General features: G+C 32.4%; 1 protein-coding gene and 1 non-coding gene across 2 annotated transcripts; one reads left to right on the forward strand and one right to left on the reverse strand.

The window, feature by feature from the left end:
* Positions 1-3078: 3078 nt before the first annotated feature.
* TRNAA-AGC (transfer RNA alanine (anticodon AGC)) lies at positions 3079-3151 on the forward strand. Its single transcript has one exon. It is a non-coding gene; the product is annotated as a tRNA-Ala (tRNA).
* Positions 3152-3454: 303 nt separating this feature from the next.
* On the reverse strand, positions 3455-5511 carry LOC100248845 (protein RADIALIS-like 3). The gene is made up of 2 exons (XM_002282244.4): positions 5027-5511; positions 3455-3715 (listed from the first exon to the last, which is right to left on the reverse strand). The coding sequence occupies exons 1-2, from the start codon at positions 5302-5304 to the stop codon at positions 3685-3687; spliced, it is 309 nt and encodes a 102-aa protein (XP_002282280.1). The 5' UTR covers positions 5305-5511; the 3' UTR covers positions 3455-3684.
* Positions 5512-12960: the final 7449 nt, after the last annotated feature.

Consider the following 12960-nt stretch of genomic DNA (forward strand, 5'->3'; position numbering starts at 1 on the left):
AAGACAAAAAGTATATGATTAAATTCATAAGAATTAGACTAAGCCCATTTCGATGGACGTCAACTAATGACTTGGATTATTTATTAAAAATTAATTACAAGATAAAATTGCATTTATTATAGGCTCCATTAATGGAATGCAAATGTTCCAAAACGGCATGCAATAGCAGGGCTCTCCACCTGAGCGTGGTTGCAAACTTACAACTTAAAAGAAGCTACAATAACAAACGACAGTGCTTCGGGTTTTAGGTGAGGGAAGGCAGCATAGGCATTTCTTTTATGGAGGGTGAAAAGACTTAATCGAACTTATCCTTGACCCAGTCAGCCCATGATTTGGTGGCATCCTTGGCGTCCTCCATCGCATCGGATGCAGCATTCGACGCACTCTTGGCCTTGCTCGATGCCGATTTCGCGAATTGCTGCATGCCTTGGTCGAACGTCGAGTCCGTCGTCCCAACCACCGAACTGATAGAGAGAACAAGCACCAGCGAGAACACCAGAGCAAACGCTATCTTATTCGCCATCTTCTTCTGCTAACACCAAACTAGCTATGATTCGATCTGAAACATGACACGGTGCTATTTATAGGTGTACAAGAGGCCGGGTTCCTCGCGAAACTGGTGTATATTGGAAGGAGAAGGTGGAATGAAGGATTTGAGTCATTTGACTTGTCCACGATTTAAGCGCTGCAAAGCCTACGAAATTGGGAGGGGTTCTAAAAGCGGGTTCCAAGTTTGTGGAGGGGAGGAGAGGTGAGTTGTATTAATGAAGAACGAGTCCACTTCCTCGTGTTTTCTTATGTGGTTGTTGCTCTGCAATCTCGGTCCTCTGCTCTCGAACTTTTTCTATTTTCTGTTTTTGTCTAATCTCCTCGTGTAGAGCAGCAGAAGAAAGGAAGAAGTCAAAGCCATCATTGTCTATTTACCGTAAATAAAACACCCATTCATATTCCACTTTTCAATAACACTGAATAATTAAAGAATTCAAACTTCAAATTTATTTAAACGTGATTTTATAAAGTATTTATAATATTTTTAATATCTAAAATTTTTTCTTATTTAAACATTAAAAATGTTGAAGAGTTTTCCTAAAATTACAATCAAATATACTCTAAGAGTGCATTTAACATGATTTTATGAAATGTTTATAGTATTTTTTATATTTGAATTTTTTTATCTTTCAAGTATTAAAATATTAAAAACACTTTCTATAATTACCGTCAAATGTACTTTTATTGTTGTTATATGAGATTACAATGAGATTATATTGTACTCAATGATGGTATATAATTTTATGAAAGCCAATTAAGATTTCAATTAAATAATTAAGTCTTTATTGTTAACCGAGGTTTAAGTTAAAATATGAAGCCTCAATTATTAATTTAAACTTCAATTTTGTCCAAAGATGATGTGATACTTGTGGGATTGGAAATATGTCACATTGAATATAAGTTTTAAAAATGACCTAAAAGATATCTCTTTTTATCCAAAATTCTCAATAAATATTTCAAGCTAGTTAATTGAGTTTCATGTTTTATTTATTTAAAATAAAAAATTAATGAAATGTTTATATTAAGAAACAAAAACTCGTAATTCAATAATATTACCTCATTAAATTTCATGAGTGCAATTTACTTTAAGATAAGTATCATCTATCGAGTTTATAACATCAATTTAATAACTAGTGTAAAAATATATAAACTCGAGATAAAAATTATCACATGTTATATATATGAAATAGGACTCATGAAGTATTAGAAAGATATATATTATTGACATGTATAAATAATTAATTTTGACATGATAAGTTTCATTAAATAACATTACTCGTAAAAATTACTATATATATATATTGTTTGAAACATTGACAAAATATAATATTGTTGTTTCATAGGTGGTGATTGAGAATCATAAAAAATAATGTCTTTAAATAAATTATTATCTAACAAATAAATATTGACCATAAATTATATTTTATTTTCAAGCAAAAGAGATCAAACCCAAGAGAGTGTAATTAAGATTCAATTCCTTATATAAAAGGATAATACGATAGAGTTTAAAATTTAAATCCAATCTTATTCAAACTTTTCTCGTTCATTTTTATTTCTATAAAATAATTTACTCTCTTGTTATTTCCTCCACATATAAAACCCATTGTTTTAAATAAAAAGAAGCAAATTGAATGATAAATAACACATGTAATATGTAAAATAGCACATCTTTTTTAGGGTTCAACTAACTAAACCCCTATTCTATCGAGTAAAAATCTTTGAATGTTGGCCTTGCCATGTTGGCTCGATCTAATAGTGTGTCGTAAAATCAAGGAATTGGAAGAAGAAATGAGAAAAAAATGAATAGAAATGTTTAAAGAAATATGAAATTCTAGGAAATAAAATTAAATGAATATTTCATTAGAGGGTTTTAAGTCATAAAGAGATTTATATTGATATAGATGATTACCTATAAGTTCCTTCTCACATTTTATAACATACCTTAATTTAAAAATATTTTTTAAGAGTATAAAATAAATCTATACTTTTTTTGTATAAGAATTTATACTTTTTGTATACAATTTTTTATTTTTAAAACAAAAAAATCAGGGAAAGTACTGACGAGTGAATAGAAAATCAGGAATTTGTACTTGTTACTCCAATTGGTAACAAAGTAATAGAAAATTTTATTACAAAAATTCTTATTTAACTTAAACCTATTTTTATATTTATTTTTCTTCTATTTTCTTTCCCATTTAATTTCTTAGACTTTTCAACATGTCTCCTAAGTTTAAATTAATATATATATATATATATATATATATATTTTTTTTTTTTTTCAAATTTTGTCTTTCCTTCAAAAATTTTGGCCTAGATAAATTTTTAAAAAATGAATAGGATGATGCAAATGACACTTTTGCTTGAATGAAAATAAGAAAGAGAAAGAAAATAAAAAAAATACCATATTTAAATTATAATATACTTAAATTATAATATATTTTTTAAAAAATAAATTAGAAAATTGTAAAAATAAATGAATCGAAGGAGGTTAGCAATTGTTTACTTATTAACAAAAAATTGAACGGTAAAGGGGATGTAGCTCAGATGGTAGAGCGCTCGCTTAGCATGCGAGAGGTACGGGGATCGATACCCCGCATCTCCATTTATTTTAAAGATATAAAATTTTCCCGCCTTTTCGTCGCATCTGAAAGCCAGTCTCTCAAATTTTTAACCCTAAAATTCTCCCGCCTCTCCATTTTCATCGCCATTCTAAATTATTTTATTAATCCAAATCAGCATTCCCAATCTTTGAATTACAATTGAAAGGAATCAGGACTTCTAATGTTTGAAAGGTAAATCGTCATCATGCAGAGACTTAAATTAGGGTTTCCATTTTGTAAGAATTTCTCTCTTGTTTTGTATTCTTGTTTCTGCTTTTTGTCGTTAAATTCGATATACGTAAGTCATAGAAAGCATCATATGTTATTTAATTTGCGAATTCATTGCAGTAGCGACAAATTGAGATACATGGACACAGATAACTACTTCATCTTGCTTGCTTCATTAGTTTGAGCCTATATTTATTATTCTTATTCACCTTTTTCTTTTTTTCTCTTTCTAATACATGCGTCTGCATCTTCTTTTTAGCATATGCTCGAGCTGATGTATATTTGTCGTATAACTGAGTCTTTTGCTTCAACGGAGCTTTAGATTCTTCAGCAAGTGCCTGTTAGGAGAAAGAAAGGAAAGGAAAGATAAATCAGAAACTTTTGAAAACTATTAATCATAGAAGGAGGTACTTAGTAATATATTGTTGCATTAAGATAAGTTTACGAGGAAGGAATGAGTGAAATCATGCCCTTTTCCACCAAATAAAGGAAAATATTATGTGCCTAAATAATTTTGAATTGTTGAATATGGGTGAGTTTTCTCTCAAATTGGCAGATTACCTTTACTCCCCAAGCCAAAATTCTACCCGAATCCCCAGCCAATTGCTGCCTACTTACAAATTAGTTTCTTTGGGGAGTTAAGCTCCCAAACCGACCAACATACACTCATTGATGCACTAGGGTTTTTTTTTTCTAAATTTTTTATTGAAGCATGGATGCTGCCAAAAGGTTATGCTAGCTAGATCCAAGCAGTTTCACGAGGAAAGGCTGGAGATAAATGATGGGTTACAGAGGAATGTAAAGATCTATTAAAAAAATGGTGTTGCATCGGATAGTCATCCTCATCAAAGCAACAAGCACTGGCTACTTTACTATTGTTTATAACATTGGGAGGTCTGTGCTCCAAAGTGTATGACCAAGTACATGTGATCTAAAATAAGTAGGATTAGATTTCATGTGGGCTTTCTTTCAGAAAGTTGAGTAGAGTATAGACACTCTTCATATAAAAAAATGAAAAGAATAAAATATTGGGGAAGGCAGTTAGGCGATCGTGGTTGATTGTATCTAACCCAAAATGGAAGGGGAGCTTGGTTCCACAACTTCACAAGAAATGTGGATAAGTAACAAGCCCTCCATTTTCTTACTAAATGCTGGAGATGAGGAATGAGGAGTTATATAGCATGCAGTGGATATTTGGATTTGAAATTTGGATGTCTTTCGAATAAGTTTGTAAAGATTTTTATTTGCTTATAAATTGGATTTACATGCATTTCCCCATACTTGAGAAATGAGAACTTGACTCAAAGGACATGCTCATCCATGTGAAAGAGTGGTAAGTATGATGGGATGGCAATAGTATGGGGGATCACAATGAGCAGAAACTTTGGATATTATTTCCGTAATCATGATTCATTGCGCTATTGACTCCCTTACCCTGCCATGGACCTTTTAACTTGTAGATCACATTGTGGCTGTCTTATTTGGCTCCAGGGAAAAAGGGCCACATTTTTATTGAACAGTTATGATTTTTTCTCAGATAGAGATTTAGACTGTGGATAAAAATATATAGTGGTAAGGCAAGAACTAAGCTGAATTTTAAAGGGGTTATTTTGTTCAAAGTAATGAGAGAAAAGTTACCAGTATCTTACCTTTGTTCATCAACACTTCCTCCGCTGCTACTCCCAGTTGACCTGTAAATGGGTAGAGGGACTTGGCCGTTTTCTATATGCATGACATCCTGTTCCAGGATCTCATAGTGTCTCTTTACTTCCTCAGCAGATTTCCCACCCACAGCCTTGGCTATATTTGCCCAGCGGTCAGGAGTGTTCTTGTCGTACAGAGCCAGGGCTTCTTCAAATAGTTTGTTTTGCTTCTGTGTCCAAGAGGAGCTTGAATAACATGAAGAGGAGAAAGCATGGGATGCCATTACTATATTGATGGGGGAATGAAATAAGAACTATAGAAGCTGGAATAATAAGGTCATAGAAGAGTTGGGTGAATATGAAGAAAAAGTAGATGAAGGTGAGAAGGCGACAGTATACTGAGTATTGAAGTTGGAGATGTAAGAGGAAAAGAACTCACAGAAGGGAAACAAAGAAAAGGAATAACTGCCTCAGTCAAGGAAAAAGACCCTAGTCAAGAGATGGTGTGGCAAAGAGATTGCCATGCTTGCTCTTTATAAGGGAGGAGAAAGTGGTAGAGTTGATTGAGCAAGTTGGTGAATATTTTTTTAACAGTACAGCAAAATGCGATTCTCCATCTTAGAAATCTCAAAATGAAGCAAGGCTAGGAAGGACAAGATGAGGAGGAGAATATGTGTCAAAGCCCGAAAAGACCAGCACTTTATATATATATATTTGAAAGTCCTTTTCTTGTCTTTTACAATCTCATCAGCAAGTGGATTTCCTAGAGAATTTACCAGCTAGTGGGGATTAGATCCCAAATCCCAATTCCTAGCCTAGCCATTAAACGATGTGCTAACAAAATGAATCCCTGCCCCAGCTTTTCAAACCGACAAAAAATACAATAAAATATTCTTCCATCTTTTGTTGGGAATGGGATTTTCTGTGTTTGCTTATCACATCAACTTGGTAGGATGATATTCAAATTGAAGAAAAATCCAAGCTGCTCTATTTTGATCATTATCTTCTGCCACTATTGAGGAGGGAAGGTTGGTTGGGTTGATGATCCGCTTCCTCTTCCTTGTTCTACCTTCTATGTCCTCTGCATGTTACAGTCAAACACCTAAAGTCTGTTGCTATATTCCCCCATGAAAGTAGTGGTTGTGTGGTTTCTTTCCATCAGGAAGAAAGACTCCTAATTTTATTTTATAAGTTCTTCTAGTTTTCTGAGGTTTATATGGAAATGATATTTGAGACATAGAAATGTTGTTTTATCATCCTCTGGGCAACATTCCATGGGCTTCTTGCCAGTTAGTTAGCTGAGACCAGCAGTAGTGATATTTTATTTTGTAGCTCAATCAGCCGAAGGTGAACAGGTGTCTCTTTTAGGAGATCTAATTTCAGGTCTTGGGCTAGTCAAGCAGCTAGGTTTTCTCACAACTTGATGTTATTCCCTGCAAATCACATCAGCAGTGCTTGGGGAAAGTATTCCCCCTCCATGAAGACTTTTATTTCCATTTCCAGTAATGATTTTTCAAGTTGATATCACCATATCTACAGGAAAAAATTCCTTCCTGCTTTACTGTGTGTTTTGAATCGCTAAACTTGCCCTTGGTTAATTTATTGATATATTTATTTATTTATTTTTGGGGTAAAAGATTCAAGGAATTGGGTTGGGCAGGGTTCATTATGATCTTGTTCTTATGCATGCAAGACTACCGGTAGAAATTAAGGGTCTGTTTGGTTATTGTTCTAGAAAATAATTTTTTAGAATAGTTTTTAAGAATAACTTTATTTTCAGAAAAAAAAAAAATTGTACTTGGAAACTGAATTTTGAAAAATGATTTTTATTCTGAAAAATAAAGAAAATATGTTTGATTGAGTTAATAAAAAAAACTTTTTAGAATAAGTAAAACAAAAAACATGTTTGAAAGTTTTTTTTGTTTTTAATTAATAAAGTATTTTCTTCGATTAACTCGATATTATAAATATATAAATAATTTTTATATGTATAATTAATTTAAATTAAAAAAATTGTTCCATTTTGAAAATTGTACACTAGTTATAATTTTCTTAAATAAATGATGACTTTGTAATTATGTGTAATTATATTAATTTTAGTAATTTTCTTAAAAAACTAATTGCCTTAAACTTTTTGGGGATCCAACAATCCCTCTTTGACTTGTGTAGGGCAATATGTGAGAGAGTGGAAACTTTTTGGGGAGCCATTTTTTTTTATTAGTTATAGATACTGCATGTCATCGACAAATAAATTAAGGAAGAAGAAAGACCTTAGGGGTGAGGGTGTGATAGTTGGATGGAGCTCACTTTCGTTTCCTATTGGAGACCATTGGAGGAGAAACCAACAAAGATAGGAAAACACAAAAAGCAGTTAGGAAACACAAAAAGAAGAAAAAGAAAATACGAAGAACAATCTGTTCTTTAAACAATGAAAAAACAATAAAAATATCTTTTTATTGTTCTAAAGAAAGTGGTCTTTTGAGAACACGGAAAACACAGAAAACAAAAAGTATCGCCTTCCCCAAACATATTTTTAGTGTTTTTTGTTTTCAAGAACAAAAAATAATTATTGAAATAACAACCAAACAAGCCTTAAATTTTTTGTATTTCAGTACTTAGGTTTTCTGTTTCAATTGTTTAGAGAGGGGAGGAGAAACCAACAAAGATAGGGAAACACAAAAAGAAGAAAAAGAAAACATGAAGAACAATCTGTTCTTTAAACATTGAAAAACAATAAAAATATCTTTTTATTGTTTTAAAAAAAGTAGTCTTTTGAGAACACGGAAAACACAGAAAACAAAAAGTACTGTCTTCCCCAAACATATTTTTAGTGTTTTTTGTTTTTAAGAACAAAAAATAATTATTGAAATAGCAACCAAATAGGGTCTAAATTTTTTGTATTTCAGTACTTAGGTTTTCTGTTTCAATTGTTTAGAGAGGGCTTAAATTCTATATTGCGATTTCACCCAGCTATTTTGTGGTTGACTATATTTTTCCTCATGCTGGAGCTTGTACCCATGACAAAGTTCTACTATTTGAAGATATTACAGTCATGATATTGAAGCTCCTACAGTTGACTCACAACTCTGCTCTTTTTAACTTGATTTTCACTAATTTGGGTGGACAGACTACATGGTACTAAACTTAATTTATATTTCCAAATAACTCAATAAAATTGTGCATTTAACTCATTGAGTTAAGAATCATCAGAACTAAAATAAACTTATACAAACTATTTACAGTTGTTCTTATAAAAGTCAGGGGGAGATGGAGACAGCAAGGAGATTCCTTTGGTAGAGAACCTGGTGACTGGTGGATTATTTGCGTGGTTCTTCCTAGAATATCCTATTACAGCTTTTTACCCTTTTGTAAAGCTAAATGCAGTACTGAATTGGTGTCCTTAGCTGTGGTCCTGCGTAGCTATTCATGGTTTGAGAGTGTCTGGGCTCTGTGACATGATTTAGGGTGGACTTTGTGGGGTGATGTGGGGGACCATATGGCCAAATTGAGCCCATTACAGCATCAATTCTAAGAGCCTCCGTGGAGGGACATTCAAAGCTTTTCTTTCTTAGAATGAGTTCACTTCACTTGTTTGCAGGTGGGCCCAAATATTTGTTTTAGAATTTTAGTTTTTGAAGTTGCAAAATAACTCTACTGTCATGAACCAGCCCAAATGAATCGTTTTGGGTGCAGGGTACGGTTATTTATTCTGTAAACTTTTTTGTATAAATCAATGGCTATGGCTTTTGTTGTGAAAAATCACGGCAAAGAACAATAATAGGGAGAAGAAAATAAGAGAAAATACACAAAGCACATAATGATTTATGCTATTCTGCCTAGAGACTACATTCATGGACAAGACGAAGAAGAGCTTCAACTATTTTTCAAAGAGATTACAAGTCTAGAGCTTACAAATCCCAAAACCGCAATTGCACCCAAAAAAGGGACACTTTTTCAATTAGAATTTCTAATATTTTACGTAGGAAACAAATTGTATGGTTGTTAGAGATGGTTATTCCTAAAAGAATATCATAGGATATATTCTTTATTTTAATAGGAAAGTCTCTTGCATGAATAGATCTTATTAGGAAAATGTCAATGACTCAAAATAGGAATTGTGAGACTTTTCAACAGGTTTTTGGCAATTGATGAAGGTGTGGTCATTGGTAACATGATGCAATGTATAATTTGGATGCTGTTAATGCACATATTTACCTGATTATTTATTTATTTAGTTTAGGTTTTTGGACCGGTGGATTTTGTATAACTTGTTTGGAATTTAAATGGTTACCTTGTAGTTTAGATGGCGTTGGAAGATTTAAGTTCATCACTATACATGGGAGCATTAAAGAATAGAAGAAATTACAGTTATAGGATATGACTGATATAGCAATTACATTTATGGGATATGACTAATATTTGGATTCCATTGCAGGTGCTTTTTCAAATTTTTACAGTCATGATAGCTAGAATATCATGATTGAAGCAATTCCATCTTCAATGGGCCACTATGCCCTCCTTTAGGAGATTGGTTCATTTTCTTTGCTATTTCTTGTGATCTATACCACTGTTTCGTGTCATTCATGATGTGTGTGAAATGAAAGCTTTCCTTTTCCCACAGGTTTCGCTCTAGCTCGAACCAGCCTGACGGGTTACCAAAAGAGAATAAAGAAATTGCTTATGTCATTGTTATGGATCTATTTAATCAAGTTGGTTGGCTCTACCTTGGCTTCAGATAACCGCCCACCTGCTGAAGGAGGGCCTGTCTCGTAGATGATGTTGAGGTAAATGCACTGAGAATCTGCAAAAAAATATATCTTTGCTTTGATGTTTAGAATCCTTATCATATCAAAGTCTATCGCATGGAATGTCACATTTACACGGGTTCCTTATTTTCGTGTAGAAACCGTGTTTCTTTTGATGTGTGGTCCTTTCTGATGATTGGAACTATTAGTTGACCCTAGTTATTTGAGGGTTAGATGTTTTAAAATGACCATCAACAAATTTCCAAGCTTATAATTAACATTAAATTCTCTGGTTTAAAGGATAAATAGTCAGGAAACTTCCGGCTTTGGGTAGCTAAGAGACTACCCTTTCATGGTCCAATCATCTGCTAGCTAAACATGAGGACCTCGCTAAGATGGAATCTTTCAAAAGGGGAAAAAACAAGTGGAAACATTTTCAAAAGTTGAATCTACTTGAAGAAAAGAGTACCAAAGGGGTATTTTTTTGGTGGTGGATGGTCCAAAAGATAAGCAGAAAGAGGCATAGCCTACCAACCAATCTTTATTGAGGTGACAGATATATGCTTTTAAGAAAGTTGAGCATAAAAATTCAATTATTGGCTAATAAAATTTAACAATCAATTGTTGATTGGTGGTTTTATTCTGGTGGATTTGATATGCTCCTCCTTTTTGGAGTAAAATAGGAGGAAGATACTGAGATATAGCGATGGAAACTTTCTTTTTGCTCTTTCTCAACTGTTATAAGATCCTAAATTTTCATCTCTCTTTTTGTCCAAGTGATGAAATTGGTTTGAATGGGAAGGAATTAGTTAATATTTAGGTGCTATGGACCCGAGTTCAAAGACCCACTGAAGATGATTAAAGCTATTTGTCATCTCCACAGTAGAATTGCCACTATTAAGGTGGCATTGCTTCTTGTTCTCACTGTTAATATTCATGTTTTACTTTCTCATACCCTCTTGATTCTTCCTTTTTCTATTTGATTTGAACTCACTAGTAACTTATCTCGAATATGATTTGTAGCGCCCATGCCTGTAAGTTATGCAGGGTCTCTCATAAGTTATTATCTCTAGCCTCCTTTAGGTCCATGTGTTTTAATCTCGGATTTTTATTGGCGGGCCTTGTGTTAGTAAATAACATGTGGACAGAAATTTGACTACTCATGGTCTATTGAAGCTGACTCATGAAAGTGTACCCACCAAAGATTCAGCATTCTGGATGAGGTTGGCAGGAAAGGAAGCTATATAGTTGAGCAATGACCATACATTAGGCCAAATGTAGTAAGTCATATGGACCCAGACTTGTATTGGGCTTATTGGATTTGGAGATTAGAGGCCAGTGGTTTTTTATATCCTTGATATCAAGTTAGGCTTCTCCGGTAGTGGATGGAACTCGGTGGTGCTTTCTTCTTCAGGTATAGAGACAAATGAATAAAATTCCCTTTGGATGGGGAAAGCTGCCATGAGGAGGACCAACCAATGGGGAGTAGGACCTGAGAAGCGTGTGGAATATGTTGGCACATAAGGCTAGCACATTATAGTCCTTCATCTAGGCCGGGCCCCCACAAATGTTGCTTTTGGAGGGTAATTTTGTTTGAATTGTAGTTGGCCCAAGAATCTAGTTATTTGGCTTCGCATTCTTCCTTCTGCCGGTTTCCCATTTGCATCATTTAGTCTTGGTGGCTTAGACTTCTGGAATATATTAATGAAATAATCAAATTATCCTTTAAATTATTGTTGATTTAGAATTATTTTTAAGGGCTATTCGAACTATACTTCCAAACATGCGAGAGGTTAAAAATTATATTTTTGGGATGTACTTTCGAGTACCCAGTTACACACCACAAAATCGTTTATTTTTTATTTTTAATTATTATTCTATTTTTTCAAGATTCTTACTTTTAAAACATCTAAATTATTTATAATCTTTTTGATAAGAAACTTTTTACCGAAATTTACATAGATTATAAATGAAATATATTAACATTGCACCAATATAAATAATATTAGTGTGTAGATTAAAAAAAATATCTGAAAAAATTTAAAATTAGCTTTGAACTAATTTTAAATATTTTTTGTTAATAAATCTAAAAGATTTTGGGTTAGGGTTAGTTATTAAGGAAAAAAAGGGAGGTAGGTGTGGAAGAGAATATTAAGGAAGATATTTTAAGTATATTGAAAGATTTTAGGTTGATATGTTGATAGAATTAAAGGTTTTTTTTTCTCCATTTTTGAACTTCAAACATCAAGTGGGGAAATCTTTTTTAAACATGAATGGTTGGAAAAATTAATGTATTTTAATAATGCAAATAGATTTCTTAAAATTAAATTTGGCATCAAAACATTAAATAATAGAATTTGACTAGTGATAGAAAGCAAGATATAAAGATTTTGTAATGATTTAATTTATTTTTAACCATTTTCTTCTATTGAATTTGACTAATCAAAACATAGAATTTTAAAATGATTCGACGTATATAATGTTTAAATTCTTTTTCAACATTCTATTTATTTAACATACCCAAAATAAATTGATTATTCACATTTTTAAAGGAGAATAAAGAGTGCTTTTTTTATTTTTTATTTTTTTTAAATGATCTGCTTTTACTATTTTTTTCTTATTTTTTATGATGTGGTTTTTTCTTTCTTTCTTTCTTTTCTTGAACTGCGTGTTAAATTATTCCAAGCAAGCCAAGCATTGGAAATGGTTATTTTCATCTGGTATGAACGCAATCACTGACTAAAGCGTCAGTTTCCAGCTTATGTCAATCAGCTTTAAGTCTTTAATACACCCTCGCAATCGCCTTATATACAGGTAACTTTCGAATACAAAGAGTTCATGTCAGGTGTCGCAATACATGATGACTCCCACCCCACCACGGTTCATGGAATTTTCGATTATTGTTGTGGTCCTCACTTCTCCCACCATTACGTGTGATAGGCTTATCGTAAGATATTTTATTCTTAAATATAAAATCTAATTAACATAAATATGTTATGTAATATATATATATATTAGTTTTTTTTACACACAAATTTAGTTTTATAATAAGTTTTTTATTTTGTAAAATAAATAATATAAAAAAAATAAAAAGTTGATAGAAAGAATAAATTGATAATATATGAGATATGTATATCTCATATCTTAATTAATGATTAACCTATCTTATATAGAAGAGATGTATAAAAAAGGTGA

The sequence above is a fragment of the Vitis vinifera genome, chromosome 18, assembly GCF_030704535.1.
Source record: "Vitis vinifera cultivar Pinot Noir 40024 chromosome 18, ASM3070453v1".
NCBI classification, from domain to species: Eukaryota; Viridiplantae; Streptophyta; class Magnoliopsida; order Vitales; family Vitaceae; genus Vitis; species Vitis vinifera.